The sequence below is a fragment of the Pocillopora verrucosa genome, chromosome 8 (genome assembly GCF_036669915.1).
Source record: "Pocillopora verrucosa isolate sample1 chromosome 8, ASM3666991v2, whole genome shotgun sequence".
In the NCBI taxonomy this organism is placed as follows: Eukaryota; Metazoa; Cnidaria; class Anthozoa; order Scleractinia; family Pocilloporidae; genus Pocillopora; species Pocillopora verrucosa.
Window position 1 is genome coordinate 3227992 of NC_089319.1, and position 20805 is coordinate 3248796.

At 38.6% G+C, this 20805-nt stretch overlaps 2 protein-coding genes across 3 annotated transcripts; both read left to right on the forward strand.

Moving 5' to 3' along the window:
• The first annotated feature begins 61 nt into the window (after positions 1 to 61).
• LOC131791030 (monocyte to macrophage differentiation factor 2-like) lies at positions 62 to 5790 on the forward strand. Of its 2 annotated transcripts, XM_059108335.2 has the most exons (7): positions 62 to 425; positions 1332 to 1413; positions 1507 to 1670; positions 2416 to 2490; positions 3023 to 3124; positions 3376 to 3448; positions 4272 to 5789. In XM_059108335.2, the coding sequence occupies exons 1-7, from the start codon at positions 403 to 405 to the stop codon at positions 4452 to 4454; spliced, it is 702 nt and encodes a 233-aa protein (XP_058964318.1). In that variant the 5' UTR covers positions 62 to 402; the 3' UTR covers positions 4455 to 5789. The 2 variants fall into 2 exon arrangements, with proteins under 2 accessions (XP_058964318.1, XP_066026630.1); XM_066170533.1 differs by lacking the exon at positions 1332 to 1413 and having other exon boundaries at positions 4272 to 5790.
• Positions 5791 to 6901: 1111 nt separating this feature from the next.
• LOC131791028 (trichohyalin-like) lies at positions 6902 to 20794 on the forward strand. The gene is made up of 15 exons (XM_059108332.2): positions 6902 to 7244; positions 7407 to 7496; positions 7607 to 7678; positions 9738 to 9996; positions 10879 to 10994; positions 11737 to 14732; positions 14839 to 15007; positions 15307 to 15498; positions 15600 to 15860; positions 16302 to 16553; positions 17087 to 18092; positions 18629 to 18882; positions 19421 to 19478; positions 19891 to 19961; positions 20406 to 20794. The coding sequence occupies exons 1-14, from the start codon at positions 7092 to 7094 to the stop codon at positions 19938 to 19940; spliced, it is 5928 nt and encodes a 1975-aa protein (XP_058964315.2). The 5' UTR covers positions 6902 to 7091; the 3' UTR covers positions 19941 to 19961; positions 20406 to 20794.
• The last annotated feature ends 11 nt before the right edge of the window (positions 20795 to 20805 follow it).

Consider the following 20805-nt stretch of genomic DNA (forward strand, 5'->3'; position numbering starts at 1 on the left):
AGGCTTAGGGTGTTTTTTTACTAGGGTAGGGATGGAAATTTTTGTCGCGATAGTGCCGGGTGAATGAATGACTCGGTCGTTATCTAACTAAACAGATGACATTGTCGATCACATTCGAGCCTTGTGTCGCTATTGTTCCTGCTCTGTAAGAAATCTTTGGACCTTTGAAATCTTAAGAAAATTTCTTGCCAATGCAAAATATTTTTAAAGAAATTATGCCCGGATGCGACGCACATATATAGCGGTGAAATTATGAGTGTGGAATGACTCTTAAAGGCTCTATTCCGGCACACACGTTTCCAACTGAACAGCAAAGTTGAAGTCTTTTTCAATCAGGTTTTACGATCGACAGTTGCACTTGGACGGAATATTTCTTCTGTTTAAAGACAGTTGATTTGAAACATGGGTTGCTTTAGCTGTTCAAGGTAAGATGATTTTAATAATTAACTTTATGGGCTTTACATATCCGCATAGTTCATACTAGCATATTCTAAAGATTTCCTTTTAAAAAAAGGTTTTCTTCCGTCAGTAAGTAATCACGGTAAGCCCATTATTTGTGTATGAAGAAACAATTTATCTTAATTTTGAATTGCCTTTTTAGGAAATAATACTGTACTTGATCAACATTGCTGGAAACATTTCTGGCCTCATCAGTCAAGTTAAAACTCATGAGTCAGTTTTCTATTTAGCCAAGGTCAGATGGGGAGGGGAGATTAGCAGGGCGCTCAGAAACCCTTTTGGAAAACAAGGAATCTCTGTTTTGATCTAATTTTGAAATGACAGAGCATCATCGACCTTTTATTTCTAAGGGCATATCATCCATCTCATATACCATATACCAAGCATGCTGTGAAGACAGATAGACGTGAATAATGAGCCTGATCAATAGCCTGACCTAAGAGATGAGTCGGCTTCTCATGTCACTCTCAAAAATCCCTTACAGCAGGCTTAAAACTTGAACAAGGGTGCAAAATAATATCATGCAAAAATAAAGTTTTGTCATGTTGGTGGAGGAGGAGGGATGCCCTTGCTAGTTGCTGGGAAATGGGGTCAGGGTCATCCTTACTCAGTTCAAATTCAAAATATAACTGACTTAACCCTTTGACTTCCAAAGTTTAAGTATTCCCATGACCTATTTGCTGGATAATGTATGGATATTATAGGAAGAAATTACATGCTAATAACTTCTGGGAGTTAAGGGGTGAATGGTATATTACCCAGTATTGGCAGTCTTCAGTAAAAAATGCTTATAGAGGAGAAAATAAAATCTACATTGTAGACAGCACTTCATGGAAATTTATATAACAATATGTTTAAATCTTGTTCCTCAGACTTATGAATCCACCTGCTGGTAAAAATGAGGCATATAAACCCACTGTGATTGAACAAACAGCAAATATCATTACCCATGGAGTAAGCACTAAATAAATTAAATATTCCCTTTTGAGTAGTAGTTTACAACATGTTGGAACAGGAAATTTTTAGCCTTTCTGTTTTTTGTTTCAGCTGTTTGTAATGCCAGCTGTTTATGCAGCATTGCGTCTTCACCAAAATTCTAGACTGCTATCAGCAAGCCATCGTTTTATTGCTGAAGTGTATGGAACTGCTTTTATCCTTGTCTTCTTGATATCAACTCTATTTCATGTTGTCAGCCTGTCTGGAAAGGCCAGGTAAGATGAGTTACCTACATCATGTAACAATATAACATAAATTGGACACAAAATGATTTATGAAAATCGATCTTGACTGTACATTTGGCAGATCAACCTTTTCATTTTAACCATAGGTTCACAAAGAAATAGTAGAGAAAAATCATTCAGTTCTCTTCCATTTAAATGTGATAATTTTCTTTATGCATGCCATACAGTTACAAAAAAATTAACCATCAAATTTGTAATTCTCTTTACTGTTAACCATACAATTTTTATAATGTTAGTTCAGAGAATTTAATATTGGATCAACCAATTATCCCCAAATTGATATTTTTCTTTATTCTCATTACTTATATATCTGATTGATATTTTATTGATATTGTAAGGAGAAATTCTGTCTTGGTCACTCGTGGAAGTTAAAGGGTTAAAGCATAAGCCTAATCAGTTTTAGTTCAAATCACTCATATATTCTCTTCCTGATCATAAATCTCTTCTGATCATAAAGATAACAAAAATTTGTAAACATACTTTCAATCAAAGGTACCGGTGTCCATGAAAAAAAAGGCTGTAAGTGTCTTTTGATGGACAACTAGATTTACCTCTCAAATTTTCTTGTATGCCCTTGTAAAACAGAGGGAGAAGTTAATGTCTCATCAAATGTCTCTCAGGACATTATTTATTTACTCCATCAATTATTGGTAAATATTGATATTGTAATATAATCATACAATTCACATAATACAATAATCTTTTTCTTTTTCAGCTCCTTGAGATTCTTTCTGCATTTGAGTGATCGTGGCATTATTTATTTCTTCATTGCAGCTTCATACATGCCATGGTGAGTGGATAACAATTTTGTTTGCCTGGAGAAAATCTCAATACTCATTTTCATCAAATCTTACTACACCAATACACCTTTAAATTTTTTCTTGTGTATGATTAAAAAAAAACTTCCCTAACCACCCATTGGGAGGCACTGAAATTTTTAAGGGAGGTGGGTTTCAATAATTTATTTTGTGGAAGGAAATAAGGATTTATTCTCAAGGGTGGAGAGAGGGTTTACCAAAACTCCTCTTTTATGATTTGCACAGATCTTTTTAGGGACAACATTTATGTTCCAAGGGTGGGCATGGGCCATTGGGAGGCACTGAAATTTTTAAGGGAGGTGGGTTTCAATAATTTATTTTGTGGAAGGAAATAAGGATTTATTCTCAAGGGTGGAGAGAGGGTTTACCAAAACTCCTCTTTTATGATTTGCACAGATCTTTTTAGGGACAACATTTATGTTCCAAGGGTGGGCTTGGGGTGAAAGGGAATCATAAAGATGATTCTACCCCATATAAATGAGTAACTTCTGTTTTGTTTTCCAGGCTAGTGTTAAAAGATGTTGGCCAGTATGGAGATCTAATATCCTGGCTTTTATGGTGTCTTGCTGCGACTGGCACTGTTTATACTTACATGTTCCATGAAAGGTAACTGTCCGATCTCAGTGATAAACTTGGCTCAACTGCTATCAATATTTTCTGTGTTTTCTGAATTTGTAATTTATTTTGAAATGATTTAAAGGAAGGAAGCTCTTTGCACTCTGTTTGAAAAGTTTCTGCAATATTGCACTGGCTGTTGTAATCAGTTCATGAGCTCTTTTTGTTTTTAATGTATAGTTATTTTTTTCTGTTTTTTGTTTGATTTTGTTTGATTTTGTTTGATTTTGTTTTGCTTTTAGATATAAAACAGTAGAAACTGTTCTGTATCTGATCGTTGGAATATGTCCATCTCTTCCCCTAGCTTTTGCCTCAGTAAGTATATTCGTTTCTTTTGAGCCATCCCTTTCCAGCTCTAATCTCTCATCAGGATGCAGATTTGTGCTTTCTGTTAGTGTGTCTTAAACTACCGACCTACGCTTAGCGACCCAAAATTTTCTTAACGTCTCGTTCTTGCGAATTTCCCCAACTCACTAGCGGTCAATCTATGTTGGTGACGTAATCGAAATTTGATGAGTATAGCTAATTGTTGAGGAAGTAGGAAACACAATATTTGCGCGCGTTTGAATATATTTGTCATTTTTTCCTTCTCGATCATGCCCACTAGTCATAGAGATGGCCGTATAGATGATAACTCCATTCGCTAGGACACGCGTGTAAATGCTGGTAGAATCCCTCTGCCTGCCTCATTTAGCCAATCGCAATGTCGCCACAGTTTTTCTCGCGCTTTTGATTTAAGCTTGTTGTGCACAGAGGAATTTCAAACCAACTGATTATAGTAATCCGAAATTGCATTCAACTGGTTTACCATACCTCACTCTTTGATTGGTCTAGTACATTTGTGCCATCCCGTCAGCCAATTGTTGCAAAAATAAAACCTACTGCGACTTAGTCACGTGCGAATTTCCGCGCTTAAGGCCCTCAGCAGGCATTTTATCTGGGCTCACATCGGCTCTTCCTGCATGCTATTTGCGTTTTATGTCATGTTTGGTCGTTATGATTATCCTGGTTTTAACACGCTCAATCAAAAGTGCTCCAGCCACTGTTATTAATTTGGTTCGGAATTGTGAAATTCCATCTGAGACTGCTCTTTGTATGTAGGCCTTTTTTTCGAATAACTGTTTTTCCCTTTACACAGACGGACTCCGCTGGTCTAGCCGAGGTAGCACTGGGAGGAGCCTTTTACGTCAGTGGCGTAGTGTTTTTTAAATGTGATGGACGAATACCCTTTGCGCATGCTATCTGGCATTGTTTCTGTGCCACAGGAGCATGGTGTCATTTTTATGCTGTCTACACGCATCTATACTTGGAAAAACACTAGTTACGAATTTGCGATCGTAGATCGATTATACGTCGGGCATAATCGTGCAACCTGGTCTCCAGTGTTCTCGGATGTTATTGATACTGGATGAGGTGTGATTGCATATTGAACTGTAAGCGGGTTGTGGACAGAATATTTTGGAAATAGTAGTATTTCGCAATTTTGAGTGAGGTGTGGAGGAAAAGAAAGGAAACTCTATGTACAGTGAAGCGTAAATTTTACTTAGTGTGTAGCAGTTTAATCATATTTATTGAATTCTATACATTGTACTGTGTAGTTCTCGTAAAACACCGACAAAGTTGTCTTGCTATTTAGGGCTCAGAAAATAAGCTGAGTTCCAAATGGTCATTGTACGGTTTTTATTTACACTTAAGAAAAACGTTATGGAACTACGACCTAAGATTACGTTATACAGATTCGGAAACTATTGAAATAAAATACAACAGAGTCACAGAAAAGCAGTGGCGAGACTATGAAGTAAAACAGGAAAAACCAAAACAAAACTGCCTAAAAAAATTAAAAAAAAAACAACAAACGTGTACGACATATAATACAGTAAGAATTGAAAAAAGAAAATGAAAACTAATAAAAGCGAAGAAAGTCGGATTATCCTATTCAATATACGTGCCCCCTTTTTTTTTAATTTGAAAAATTGAGGGGGCAGAACCTGCAATTAGTTTTTTATTCAATTCCTATTTATTCCCGCCGGTGTATTCACGCCTCGAAATCCTTGAAATAAGAATTGTTTAAGATCCTTGGGTCAAGTAGGAAAACCAATATTTTAACCGTAACTCTTGCTGATTAGCATCATATTCTCTTTAGCCAACGTTAGGTCACTGATTTTACTTGAAATTTTAATCAAGTGTAAAATAGTTATGATGTGTAACGCACACTCGCATTAGTCGATAGGTGTGTACAGATAAGAGCATGGAAGCATGGTGGTGCCGTTTCAGTTTTCCGCATATTTTTAAAGAAATCTTTCATTAAAACATCAGAGGCCCATTAACGTGTCAACATAGCCTCGGGGGGTTTGAAGGATTCCAGAAAGTTATGCAGACCCAAAACGGCGCAATCAAAGTTCTAACCGTCTTTAATTCTCCCAATCCTTTTCAGGCTAAGCGATGAAAACGCGCAAGAGCTCTTTTAGTATAGCTACTGTCTAAATTTCATGAGAAATTAATTCTTTCCAGGTTATGTATGATAGCATGGCATACCATGTTGAATTTAAATACTGCCCCGAGCAGAATTTATTTGACTCCAATTGTCTTACCGCAAAGAGGGTTAATTTGAATTGAAGATGTCCAAAACTGAAGAAAGCAGAAATAAAACAATGAAAATTAGCGGGTATATATTTGTTTGTAAATTTATGTATTTTATAAACCAGTTAGAGTGCCAAGCAACCTTCTGTGTATGAAGTACATGTTGATAAATTACTCTTCCTGAATCCACTGTTTCATTATGTTTTCACGTGTGTATGGACTGTCAACAAATTGGGTCACGGTTAGTAAATCGTGTCAACCGTTATTCAACATTTCATTAAAATGCAGCCACAAGCAGGGTTTGTATGCGTCCTGGAGAGTCCTGGAATTTTATTTTAACATTTTCCAGGACTGGAAAGACCTGGAATAAGACTGTAGGTCCTGGAAAGTCCTGGAAATCTGCTGAACGGGAATCCGATGAATTGTACGAGCGAGCTTAAAAAAAAGTGTGATGGCACGGGCGGGTCACACGCCTCTCGCCACGAATACGCCACCACCCACGTGGGCCAAAAAATTAACTCTTTTCCCGCGTGCTATTAAGCTACCAACTGTCTAGACAGTAGCGCAGATATTTTACTCGACGCACACGCCCTCAGCGTTGCAGGACCCGCGTTTCTCCGCTTGGCGAGAATATTTGAGACGGGTCGGGGAGGGGTTTGCAGCAGGTTTTGGGCTAGTATAGTAAGAGAGTTGAAAGACTGTGCTCAGTGCATTTTGCACGTGGAACTGGCTACTATATTACTGAAAATCAGTGACATCCTACATGGAATAAAGCTTTCCACTCCGAATTCTCAAATAAAACGTAACAGATAGTTTTTGAAATAAATTCTGTTCCTGTCAAAGTGTCTATGGTAGGAAATGGTAACTTTTTTCTCAAACTGACAGGGGAGAAACACAATTACATTCCACTTTCTCACAAGAATATTACAGACATTTCAGAGACCTTTTTTCTCATATATATAGTGCTGCCGCGAATTTTTATTGTTGTTTAAATGTACATCGAAAGATTTATCTAACATGAAACGTCGTTTCTTGTTATCTTCTATCGAAATTGAAGGGGACTTAGCAACTGGGGAGTTCTTTGAGATGTGAATGAGACTTGCAATGCATTTTTAGCGGGGTAGGGTGAGGTTGTTTTTGTCCCGTCCTGCGCATGCCCAGTTGGCAGTGTAAAAGGATCAAACCCGGGGCGTCGTTTGAGGAGGTATAATAATTTCAGAAACTCTCTCCGAATCCTCACAAAGAGCTTTTAGTTGGACTTTTACGACCTTGCTTTCTTTTCGCCATTTAATCTGTGGAAGTAGGTAGTCAGAAAAAGGCGAGGACGTCTGATTTCGATCAAGAATGAAACAGAAATAGCAGCGATCTACGATCTGCTATGGCTGATCGTGCTTGCAGGAACTTTCAGCCAAATGTCTTCAACAAAAGCAAGTGTCAAAATTGTTTCAAGCTACTGGAAGCACACAGCTCCTCAATTTCCGGCCAAGATCCCTCCTTTTCAAGTGCAACGAGGAGAAATTCAACTCAAAAGGTAGCAATGTGTGATTGTTTGACTCCGTTCGGATAGCAACCGTCTATTGCCTATGTTATGGTGCTTTCTTGAGGGTTCTGTTTTAACTTGCGCTGGCAAAGATTTCCTTGTTCAGTCGCAGTTCACGATTTTAACCACGAATCTTCTTTAAATTGATTTTAGGTTTATCCAAGGATCAGAACTGTAGTAAAATCTGGCGTTCTCTGTATAACAACCCATGAATCCCTCGAGAAGGGAAGAGTTATTCCTTCGGTAAGTTGCAATATCCTTTGCTCCGTTTGTGAATTTTTTGCTAGTTATTTTCTTCAAGGTAGGCTACCCTATTTTGAATGGCTTATTTTATCGTTTTGTCTTATTTTCAGCGATGGAATAAGCGCTGGTTTGTTCTTAATTCCACGGGGACACTCGACTTTTTTTACTACGATGAACAGAAGGTAGGAAATTTAATTTTCACATAGCTGAAATTAACATGGTATTTGTCTAATGTTAACTATACCAACTAATATATTTAACTCGAGAGAAATCGAGCACATTCCTCGTCAATACAGCTATTTTGCGCTTATTGTCTACATCTCAGTCCCTTTATAACGACGAAAGAACAACGATAGATTGTTTTCGAACATTGCGGGAATAATTTTGCGAAGGTCTTTGTTTGTATCACCTATTGAAATTAACAGCGAAAAATATTTTGTTTATAAATTGTTTCCCACATGCAAATTGAATCCGATGGATCGATATATGTCCATCGCTTAACGTAAATATTTGCCGGCCGTAAAGTATTTTGACACATTAACCTTTAATATTATAATGAAGATGTTTTCCGATGTATCAGTAATCTTTTGAAGGATGAATCTGTAGTGAGGCGATCACGTTTGAATAATCACATCTTTACTGATAATCCTGGAAGCTGAAGTATGTCAGATTCTTCTCAGTTTTCAAACTTTGTAATGGGAGAAGCACTTTATAAACATCCCACAAAGCCTTTTAAGTCCTTTTCGCTGTGAGCGGTGTTGATTTACCCCAAGCTAAACATAATTTCGGTATGCTCCCTTTCGAGGTATCTTGTTAATCTAATTGTTCCATTTGCCCTCTGGGGAGAGAATATCTTTAGTAATATTGCATTGTTTACCTTTTTTTTTAAGACTATGTAAGCGTTTTTGTTGGGTCTGCTCTGAAGAAATAATCACTCAACCGGTTCTGGGCCTAATTTTTTTTTTTCGATATTGTTATAAATAATCCATGTCAGTGATGTTAACCTTGAGAGATACAATTCCCTGTGATCTTATGTCTTGTTGTTACATTGCATATATTGTGTAATTTGAGCACTCATTTATTTGATCATAACATAGGCAATATTTTACGGTGGAAACTCGAGGCGTAGAAGGAATTTACATTTTTTATCTCTTGTTAGTATGAATCAAATGTCACATTGGCATTTTTCACACTCTCTTATGCCTTGTAATATCACCAGTGCATTCTTTCTTGTGGGCAAATTCTACCTCCCAGAGTGGAAACTGGGATTTTTTTATTTGTGCCTTTTGACACCCAATTGCATGTGGATAACAGCACATCTTCCTTTAGCACCTTAAATTTCAGACTGTATAAAGTTTTAAAAATAAAGACATTTTGATTTTTTTTGAGATTTGTGTGGTTTTGTACCAACAATGTAGAGATTAGTTTGACAATTTATTTTTAAATTTACTCAAGTAAATGATTTAAATTTGTATTTGTATTATCATCATGATACTCTAACATAACTAAGGGCAGGCAAGTGTTTTTTTTCATTTTTAATTCCAAACATTTTTTGATGAGATTCATGAAATATTGAAAGTGTGTGGTCAACTATTTACTCATGAATATCTATAGCAGCTGATGATTGCAAAAATTTAATCCTTGTAAGCTCAATTAAATTGTTTTGCCTATATGTGTTATGACAAGTACTGCTCACATATCTCAGATTTGTGTTTAATGCTCTTAAATTGCTTGAATTGTGCTCAGTCTTGGCGGACAAGTTAAATATGTGAAAATGGATGAATAAATGCCCTTTAACTTGGAATAATGCTGAGGCAACTAAGAGTGTACAGTATTGGTTGCATTTAATCACTCTGGTCTGGCCTTACACATTTATACCATACTCATTTCTGTTTTCTGTTCATGTTAACTTTGCATAAATGTTTTCAAGTTAAAACTGTGCTACTGCTAAAAACTTTGGGATCAAATTATTATTTTTTTTGTATATAAAACTTGTACCCTTGCTTATAAGCAAATGCTCTACTATTAAAGCAATATATTTTTTCATGATTTGGAAAAAGTTAAATGGGCAGGTCCCCTTTTTCCAGCATTGGCATCTTCACTCACATAGTGAATAACACAAATGTTAATCAGAGGATTTACTGTAACATTAATTTTGCAGAAATCTGCACAGTTGGCACATATATCCAGATGTATTCAGAGTTATTTGATGTACATTTTTTATCATCTTTTTTTTAAAAGGGCTGCTCAACAGAAAGACTTGATGGAAACATTAATCTGGACTTCTGCAGCGGAATGTTTATTGGTGAAGCAGATACTGGAGAGCCTTTTTCAATTGGATTGAAGCTGGGAAAGTCCACCTATTATCTGAAGGCAGAAAATCGATTGGAATTAGACAACTGGTCGCGAGTACTCAAACCTTTTGTCCAGGCATCTCAGGCATTTATTCCACGAAGAAGCTCAAGTAGTAGTTCTGCAGAGTCAGATGTGTTTGCGCATAGTGAGTCAAATCATTCAGTGCAAGTTAAAAAATTTTGCTATACTCATATTTTTGTCAAAAGTTTAGAAGTTAGGATTATCTCAATTTTTTTTTTCAGGGGAGGGGACCCTTACTTTGTGACTGTCATAGCACATCTCTCCACTATGACAAACCATCCCATTAGAGAATCCTGTCTGATGATTTTTTTTTCAGTTGTAAAATAAGAACATCAATTAACCCTTTAAACCCAGAGAGTGATTAGCATCTAATTTCTCCCTACAAGATCACCCATGAATCATATATTAAGGTCATGAGAAAAAAGGAATTGGTCACTAGGGAAGGAACCTTTTGATTGGCAAACAAATTCTCCTGGTCAGCAGCTTAGGAAATGTATAAAAAACTGTGTGGAGAATATGCATACTGATGTTAGGGTGTAAAGGGTTAAAAGCTTTGGCTTTGGCCAGTTATTGCTCCCTGTTTTCAAGCATGTGACACTCTTGTTTGTATTTACATTGATATAATATCTTGACCATTTTGAATTGTTTTTGAGTTATGGGTATTTGGAGAAACCTTGCTATCAGTGCATGTAATTACTGTTATCTGATCTGCTGAAGTAAACAAGCATTTTGATTGGTTGTTACTTATGATTAAATGGAGGACAGACACATAGATAATCTCACCATTAGCAACATTTTGCTTTTTTTTATTTTAAATAAATAGATGTCATGTTGCCGTGCAACTGTTCAGTAGTAGATTACAGTAGTTGTCAAAATGTGTGAAGACCATCGGTGACATGTTCTGCTTCGCCTCTGGCACCACATTTATGTTCTTACCACATTTCGAATGAACGCATAGAAGTTCTTTGTTGTTGATTGAAAGTCTTCTACTATCCTAATTTGACAGGTACATCAACAAGCCTTGGACGCGCTCCAAGCTTTGGTAAATCCTCAGTGTCCAGAGTGAGCACAACTCCTCTTAGTACAAAAAGCACCACGGGCAATGAAGAACAGCAAACATCGGTGGGTGAAGTCTTGTTGTGTCAGTGCTTTAATCAGTGATCACTTTGGTTGACTTAGAGAGCAGTTTTCAATTTACTGTCGAGTACTTAAACTCCAAAACAAAAGGAATCACAACGGCTAATCATTACAAAGGTTAACATCATTGTGAGCCAATGAGCACTCAATGTAAAAAATAGACAAACCATGAAAAAGGCAGGAAAATGCAGGTGACTAAGTCATGCTTGTTTTTTGTTTTGGGAGTTTTGTAGACCAATCACTGACCGAACAAATGCCAAACCAAACCATCTCAGATTACTTTCGATACTTAACTGCAAATTGCTTTAACAAACAAGAGAAATTATGGCAACCAAATGTACAATGAAATTCACCAATTTGACAACCTGTGATGGCTGGCTGTGTAACAAGCGGAAAGGGTTGGATTTCTGAGTGTTTTATGTCTAAGTTAAAGTGAGATAAACTGTTACATGAAGTAGCATGTGAAATTGTACAAATTTGTTTTTCATGGACAACTAATGGAGTGCATTAATACCTCAGCGTAATAGAAATATTCCTTTTCACTTAATCGACATGGAACTAAAATAGTGTGCTTATCAGATAACCTAACAGACTTGTAGGAAATTAAACCCATGGGTCTGTTTTTATTTTTTTTGGTGAGAAGTAAACTTTTGAAAAATCTCTCAGATTTCTTCTGCTATCGAACAAATCCGTTCTGTTTTTTTGGTTAATTTTTTTCTCTATTCAGTTGCAGCTAGAGAAACTTAAAGACGAAAACAAACGCCTGAGGGAACAAAGCGTGTTATCCGTTAGGCAGAAGGATTCGACACATATTTTAGAGTTGGAACTTAAAACAAAAGTGAGCAGAATTAAAGAGTTAGAGAAGGAGCTCTCACAGTGCCGAGACTATCAGAAGGCACTGCTATTTCAGGAGAAAGAACTGCTTGAGGCCAGAACTAAAATGAACGATTTGAAACAACAAATGGAAGAGAAAGAGAAACTTCTTCAGCAGCACAAAGGCAAGCTGTCGATTCATGCTAAGGAACTCGCCGAGGCCAAAGCCGACTTGCAGGAAGCCAATAGTATTATTGGCATTCACAGGGCGAATATTGAATCGCTGAAAAATGAACTTACTTCTGTGAAAAATATCACAGGAAGTGGGAAGGAAAAACTGATTGTAACTGGCGAAGAACCCGAGAGTGATCAAGTGTTTAGTTTGAAAACAGAGGCCAGTGGGAACGAAGGCAAGGATCTAGAATCTAAACTTTCAGCTCTTATGCAGAAACTAAAGCAAAACGAACGCGAGTTATTAGTGAAGACTAGAGAACTCGAGAAAGCGAACGAAAGTCGGTCGAAAGTGGCAAAGTACACTCGGTCTTTGTTGCAGGAATTGGAGTCGAAACTGAGTAACAATGAGAGGAAGCTTTCAGAGACCGAAAATCAACTTGTAAACAAAAACGTAGAACTCGAATATGAAAAGGAAAGACGGCTTAAAGTTGAGGAAGAGAACAACAGATTGTTTTCAGAGCTTGAGTTGTTATCTGATGAAAGGAAAAAGGATGGGCTTTCGAAGGAAGTCGTCGAACTTTTAAAGAGAGCAAAAGAACGAGTCGCATCTGAAAATATTGTGCCAGTTAGAGAAATGTCTGTGGAAACTGGGCTAACGTCAGTCATTCCGAAAACTAAAGATGACAAGAAAAGAACTAGTAATGGTGTCTCATACGTCGAGGAAATTGATAAATTAAAATCAGTTCTTGCTTCAGCGGAGAGTTCTTCGGATCAGAGTGATAGCGAGACGAGCTTTAGGTCGGCTAAGAAAGAAACTGATCGTCTTAAGGATCGTTTGAAAGTGCAACAAAGAGATTATGAAAGTTTACGAATCGAGAGTAGCAAAATTAAGGAAGATTTGAAAAAGCGGGACACTGAACTGGATTCCTTGCGCAAGGAGCTGAGAAAGTTGGAGGATAGAAATGCAGATGTAGTTGAGAAAAACAGAGAATTAGAAGAAAGGCTTCAAACTGTGGAAAGCGAACTTACAGAAAGTATGGAAAGGGAGATATTCCTTCAAACTGAGAATGAAACCGATGAAGGTGAAAGATGGGATGTGAAAGAACGTATTGTGGGTTTGGAGGAGGAGGTGTCAATTTACAAAGACAAAATTGATGAACTGGAAACAAAATTAGTTGAGAAGGATTCCAAAAATGTAAACGTAGAGAAGGATAGAAATCGTGTGCACGAATTAGAGCGTCTTTTGAAAATTAAAGAGGATGAACTGAAAGAAATAGAGAGGCGTAATTCTCGAAGAGAACGAGAGTTTAAGAAAGAGGAGGAAACAAAACGAGATGAAATGGAGATTGAATTAAGCCGAGAAAAGCTCCGACTTCAAGAACTTGAAGAGCAGTTCGGTCAGGTCCAAAACGCTTTGGATTCTGAACGAAATAAGTCGAAGGTAAAGGAAAATGAACTTGAAGAACTCAAGAAGACAACCAGTCTCATGGTGTACAGAGAGGACGCAGAAAGACATATAGATGAGCTCGAATCGGAGTTGAAAGAAAAAGAAGATAAACTCTCTGAAAGAGAGTCTTCTCTGTCCATTGCTAGCGAGAGAATCGCCGAATGCGAAGAAAAATTGAGGAATTATGAATTAAAGGCTAAAGAGTTTGTGTCAAAGAATTCGGCTGATCTGGAAAAGAAAATTCGAGAACTACAAGAGGAACTGGAAGACAGCAGGGAAAGGTTGGCCGCAGCCGAAGAAAAACTGGAGGATTTCGAAGTGGAAGAAAAACTTCTCGCTGCTGAGCTTCACAAAAGTGAAAGGGAAGACAATGATAAGGTTGACGAGGTGAGGAAGAAGTTGACGGAGGCAGAGGAGAAAATTAAGAAGTACGAAGACTTTGCCAAGGACAAAAATTCTAAACTTATAGCGAGCGAGGAGAAGGTCATCGAACTTGCTGAAGAATTAGCGAGAAGGCTCGCCGTGGAACAAGAAACGGCTGAGTGGATTGAAGGTGTTGAAAATAATCTTACTCAAAGAGAGAAAGAGCTTAATGTCACGCGAGAAAGTTTGGTAAATAAGGCCAAGGATTTAGACAAGGAAAAATACAGCATTTTAGACGTTATGGAACTGTCTATGAGGTACATTAAAGAGTTAGAGCTGGCTGTAGGTGAGGAGAGAGAGAATGCCAAAGAACTCGAGCGACAACTGGATGATGAAAGGGCACGTGTAACTCAAATGGTTCAAGAGATGAAGAGCGTCGAAAGTGAAGGAAATAAAAACCAAGACGCTCTGAATGACAACGCAAGCGTGGAAGAAAGGTTATCTTCTTGCGAGATAAGACGAGAACTAGAATCCACTCGAGTGAAGCAACTCCAGACAGAACTTGAAGACTCCAAGAGGAAATTCGCCGAAGAGCTGAGTTCGGAAAGGGACTCGCACGTAAATGAGATGAGGAAGTTAAATGAGGAGGCTTTGCAAGTCTCCGGAGCCGCTAATTCAGAAGCCGATGAGTTGAAATTGCGGCTGACTTCCCGTGTGATAACTCTACAGTCCGACATCAGCGAACTGAAGGCTGCGCATCATCAGGAGTTGGAAAAACTACGGGCTCAACACAAGAAGGAATTAGAGAACGCCAGACGGGAAGCCATCTTGGAGACCAGTGCTAGAGAAGTGATACGAGAAACTGATGAGGACATGGCGGCCAGAGTTAAGGAGGTGGAAGACGAGATGAAAGAAATGACCGAAAGGTAGAAACATTTTTAGTAGTTGTGTTTGTTTTGTTGAGAATACAAGGTCATTGTACGCTTTAGTGTCACTTGTTTTCACGTGTAGTGATAGTAATTGATTTTCTAGATATGAAAGTCAAATGGAGACACTTAAGAAGAGCCATTCTCGAGAGATGGACAAGCTTAAGCGGAGCAGCGGAGATGGTGTGGATGGGCTACAGACAGAAGTGGTCCAACTACAGGTTGAGATGGAGAACATGAACCAGAAATACATGGAGGAAATTGAGAATCTTAAGGTTTGTTTTCCTAGCATTTTTCCTCGGCTCCACTCCGCCACGGCCACTGCCTTCGTGGTGGAGGCTATGCCAGGGCAGACAGTGAATATGTTGGCTGACTCCTCTGAAGTTAATCTTGATATAATAGTTATGGCATAAAACTGTAGCACAACATAATAAACTCATATCGCCATGTTTACGTCAGAAAGTTGTCCCAATTTCTTGTTAGTATTTGATTTTAAGAGTTTTTTTCAGAACTCATACCTTTTTAACTCTTCACTGGTATTGTTATTTACACGATTCCTCTTCTTTTTCTTTAGGTTCAACACGGAGAAGAACTAGAACAACTCAAACGCGACATGGCTGTTGTTCTGCAGGCGTCTTTAGGAGCAGCACCTTCCTCAGCCAAAGACGACTCCAATGTCCAGCTGCTCAAGAACAGAATTAATGAACTGGAGCAACAAACAGAAGAACTCAGCCGGAAGTACAACGAAGAACTCAAAGCTGAAAGGGTAGATTATTTTGTCAATATCTTTCGGGGTAAAGTTAGCTGCTAGCTTCCTTCAATTTCCCGGCTCATTTAACCTTACATTCTTCATCTCTTCGTTTACAGGAAAAACAACAGCGAGAAATTGAGCAAACGCGTAACGACATGATGACAGTGATCCAGGCAATCAGATCGGAAAAGTACGCCGACGAAGGTAGAGCAGCTTCTCCGCGCCATCTTGAAGACCTGCCTGAAGAATTGGCCAAGATGCAGGAAGAATACGAGGAAAAGATCGCTAAACTGCAGGAAGAACATGAAGAAGCCTTGAGGGAGGCGAAAGGATCGAAGACAGTTGTTTCAATGAATTCCATGAATGGAGAACAAGAGGTAATGTGACATGACTCTTACGCTTTGACTCCTAAGAGTGACTAGCATTCAATTTCTCCTTACAATATCACTCCAGAATCACTCTTTAAGGTCACGAGAATAAAGGAATTGATCACCAACTGAAGAAGCTCTTGATTGTTAAACAAATTCTCCTTGTGAGCACCTTAGAAAATAGACGGAGAAAGTATGGAGAATATACGTACTGATGTGTGGTGTAAATGCTTAAAAGAGTTTAGCTTGTTTTTTTCTCCAGGCGATGTCTTTACATCGTCCTATAGAAATGTTTTGCGAATTTATGAAATTATAATTCAGGGGATCTAAGCGAGTAGTTTACCGTTTACCGCTTCACTTTTTATAGTGAACAAAGTAGGTCAGCTATCAACTCAAATTTTTCACGCGAAAAGATCGTAGTTTATTTTAATTGTTGTACTTTGTTTGTAGAATGATTCCCAGCTTAAAAAGAAAGTCAGGCAGTTAGAGGCGGAGTTGTTGTCCTGCAAGGAGGAATTTCAGAAGCAGCTGCAACAGAAGGACACCAAACACGATGAAGAAGTGAACTTGCTGAAGGCCGACATGTTGGTAGCTCTTCAAGTGGCTCGGAGTGGTAATTTGCCCCCAGCTGGAGCTAGTCAACCAGATTCCCAGACTTCTAGCAGCACCATCACTCACGGAGGAACAAAGCTCTCCTTAGAGGTTTGGTGCACTTGTTTCGTTTTTGATTATGACCGTGTGGCATTGATTTGAGAACTTGTCGTCCGGACCATCTTTAAAGTTAAGGAAAAAAGCTGTTTGCTCAAGAGTAGAAGTTAAGGAAATTGGTCTATGGGAATTTTCCACCGAGCAAGAACGTTTCCTCTTAAATGGGATTTAAGCTCTGTCGGCCGTTTCCGTCCTGGTGGGTCGTACTTTCGCAAAATTTGCTGCTTGTACCCTCCTTTCTTCGATTATCTCTTCCTTCTTTTTGTTTGCATATTGCCAGCTTTCGTCCAACCATCGTTTGCCGTCCCTCTTTGTCGCATTAGAAGTCTACTTCCCAACCGTTATTTGTTCTTGTTAAGTCACGCGTTTCCTCTCCGAAAGAGATGGATGAGACAAGGTGTGTTGCGTGACAAAAACAAATAAGGACTGCGACGGTGACTACTGTCACACTCGTTCGAAAGTAATGAGAATTCACGAAGTCTTATTTCATAAGCATCTTTTGAGTAATTTTATCGATTTCTTAACAGGAAGCTGTCGCGAAAATCACCAGTTTGGAAAAGACAATCGAAACCACCAAGAAACAAGCTAAGAAGGAAAAATCTGATTTGGAAAAAAGCTTGAAAAAATCCGAGGCTGCCACAATGTTTGGACTGAGACGAACCGAAGAGATGAGCATAAAGATTTACCAAATGCAGAAAGAAATGGAAATTATTGACCGCAAATATCAAAAGGAGATACAAATGTATAAGGACGCGTTTGAACGAGAGAAAGAGGAGAAATGCCAGCTGGGAGACTGGGAGACACTGTCCTCCGAGAACGACAGTCTGCGACTGGAAATCGAAGAACTTGATTTGAAAATCGAAGAAATGGAAAATACACACCAGGCCGAGATCAATATGTATAAACAAAAGCTCGGCGAGGAGGAAATGCAAAGTATCGAGAGCTTAAGATTGAAAATCAAGAGCTTAGAGGATGTTATTGAAGAACAAAAGTTAGAGCATGAGAAAGAGTTGGAAGATTTGAAACTGGAAAGAGACGCATCCGTTCAGGAATTAAAAAGACGACACGAAAAGGAACTTGAGAATGTCAAAAGTGAACAGCGAGTGGTGAACGTAGGGAGTAGCCATACGCGTGCCACTTCTTTCGATTTGCAACAAAAAGATCTAAGAATTAAAGAGTTAGAGCTCAAAGTTGAGGAGCAGGAAACTCTTCTTGAGGTGAAAAGACGAAGACACAAAGAAGAGATAAAAAGTCTTCGTCAGAGATTGGACGACGAAATGCAAAAGCACACCGAAGATGTTCGGTCGCACCGAACCAAGGTTCGGATGCTGGAACGACGCAAATCCGAACACTCGATCTCTTTCGGGTTAGTGGACGACGATTATAAACGGATGTACGATGAACAACGTTCGGAGAATATTAAGCTTAAGTTTACTGTTGAGAAACAGAAGAAGGAGTTGGACGATATGCGCACTGCTTTGGCAGCTAAAGAAGAGAAAGCAGCAGAGGTTACAGAGAGAAGAAAAGCGTTTGGTAAGGGGATTTCTGAAATTATGAATAGTGTGACATCGTGAAATCCAATGTATTTCCCTTTTCCTAACGCAACTTCTCTTTTCAATATTTTTATAGACTTTTGCTGGAAATAGATCACTGTCTGAATACTTTTTTAATAGATCAATTTATTTATCGCTTACGTGAGAATACTTAAAAATTTAATGACCCATGCCAGGTTTTTTTATTTGGTATCAGCGACTTTGAAACGGCTTTAATCGTAACGGGCTGTTTGACCGTAGGGTGATTCGTAGCTGTTGTTGTCCTCATCACGCCGCACACTCACATTTATAGAGAGCGTGTTGCCTGACGAGGCAAAACAACTGCTGATTAAGGGGACTGCAGCTTGATAGCGATCATTCTAAATTTCTTCTTACGATGGTTAGTATTGTGCCTTTCACATTTCTCTCCTCTTGTTCGTCATTCATTGTCTCTTTGCTTGATGGTCTATATTTAGATAACCAATCTGCTAGACAAGATTCATTAGTGAGCATGAATTTTGACCTTGTCTCTTTCAGGAGAATCACGGCGCCCTGTTTCAGATTCCTTCCCATCGGGCTTTTCGTACAGCCGGACCACTCCAGCCCAGGACTCCTCCTCCCAACCCGGCAAAGTGCCTCTGAGAAAAGTATCTTCGGATAACAAGTCAGACTCAGATCCTGTGTGGAAGAGGGCGTCTGGGGGACCACTGTCAAGACAGGCGTCCGAGGGAGGGTTAGGAAAGCATGATGTTGGCAAGGGGAAAATATTTACAAGGCAACTCTCTAAAGGGGTGAGTGAGCAAAGTCAATTACTCGTGGAATAAATTTGTAGATAGTGAATTCAAGACAGGTTGACATTTGAGTCTGCGTTGTTTAGTTGTTCTGAATACGTAAATCCGCTCATTATTGTTATAATCAAAACTTGGAAAAGTGTTAACCACGTTATTCGTCGCTTTCATTTGAGTTTCAAACATTTAAGGGGACATTTCCTTGCTCTCTGTTACTTGAACGACTATCTAATTCTGTTTCGTGAACGTTTACATCAAACATTTGTATCAAAGCGTACGATAATAGTTCTTACGTTCGCCGTCAACACTTTGACCGATCTGTTATCTTTGTGTTTTTCTCGTTATGACGGCTATCTTGAATCATCAAGGCACTGGAAAGTTGGGAAAAGGGAAAACTTCCACCAAGGGGGGGTGACCCTGAATCCAACAGTGCGGCTCGGTAAACGAATTCGAGCTCGTAGCGCTAATGCATTCCTCCTTATTGCAATGCAAGCTGGGTAACTGCAATCACACTAATGTTTTAGTCTGGTTGGGTTTATAGGTTGAAGCACCAAACATGGGCTCAGTAGCAGCTCGCGTAGCCTTGTATCAAACTGTAGGTAGGTATCAAGCTCTTTTGTTTGCGAAAGTGGAAGTGATGAGCGGATAGTGGGAGGAAAGAAAAGAGAACGTGATGAGATATTTATGAGCATTTTCCTAGTGAGATTTGAAAATAATTAAATCCGAAAGAAATCCTCTCTACTTGCGCTTTACGCCCGTTTTCTGAGTTTTCATGGGCTCGTTGTGAAGTTTTCCTTCGCTTTGTTCGAACTGATTGATAAATATCTTAGCATTTGTGTATTTCCTTCTATGTAGATCTCCATGAAAGTGTCCTGTCCCATAGCTTTGGATCAGCAACAACAAAAAAACAAAAACAGTAGTTATTTAACATTGTACGTAGTACAGTTAACAAACCAGTAGATAATAGGAAACAGCAAAAAACCAGAATTCTTTTTCACTTTTCTTCTGTAGCTTCCAAGTTTAAAGATAAAGATGAAAAGACAGGACAAAGGAAGCCGTGATGTAAATCAATTCTTGCTGAGGTAATTTTTTAATGAAGAAACTTCCGGCTCAGCAAGTTTCAGGGTTGGTCCATGTTTTAGTCTGTCTGTCCGTCCGTCCGTCTGTTTCACTGTCTGTCTGCCTGTCTCCCTGTCCAAGTGTCTGTCTGTTTCGGTCTCACTGTCCGTCTGTCTATTTCGCTGTCTCCTTATCTGTCTGTTTCACTGTCCATCTGCCTGTCTGTTTTACTGTCCATTTCACTGTCTGTCTGTCTGTGTCAGTCCATCTGCCTGTCCATCTGTATGTCTGTCTGTCTCTCCTTTCCGTCTGTGTGTCTGTATGTTAAACATCTAATTGACCTCTCAAGTTAGGCAGCTAACCATGATCTGCTTTTCGCAGTGATGAATTGGTTGCGATGGTTATTATTGTTTTTTTAACATTTTATAACATATTTATTAAGTGTTTCTTTTTCACCTAATTTTCAGGTCAAATCCTCGCTCTCAAGCAAAGTTCTGCTCAACTTTGGCAAATATTCCAAATTTGAAATACAATGTAATTATGTACAGGAAAAACTCTATAAATGTATGTAAAACTAAGTATTCTCGCTTAGGCGAAGAGATACTTAATATTTTGTATACGAGTTTATTGTACCGAAAGTCTGAATTTGTGAAAACAGTACAAAAGGATGTCACCAAGGAATGAGTAATTTCTGTCCACAGTTTGTCAATCGAAAGGTATTTTTGTAATGATAATATGATAGCTATTTTTATAAGGTTCCGTATAGTGAAAAATTCATGCGGTAACCATTTCAATTTAAGTATTTCGTTTAGGCTCACTGGCGCTTGAGTTTAGTGAATAAACTTATTTACTCATATTCTGTGGTCA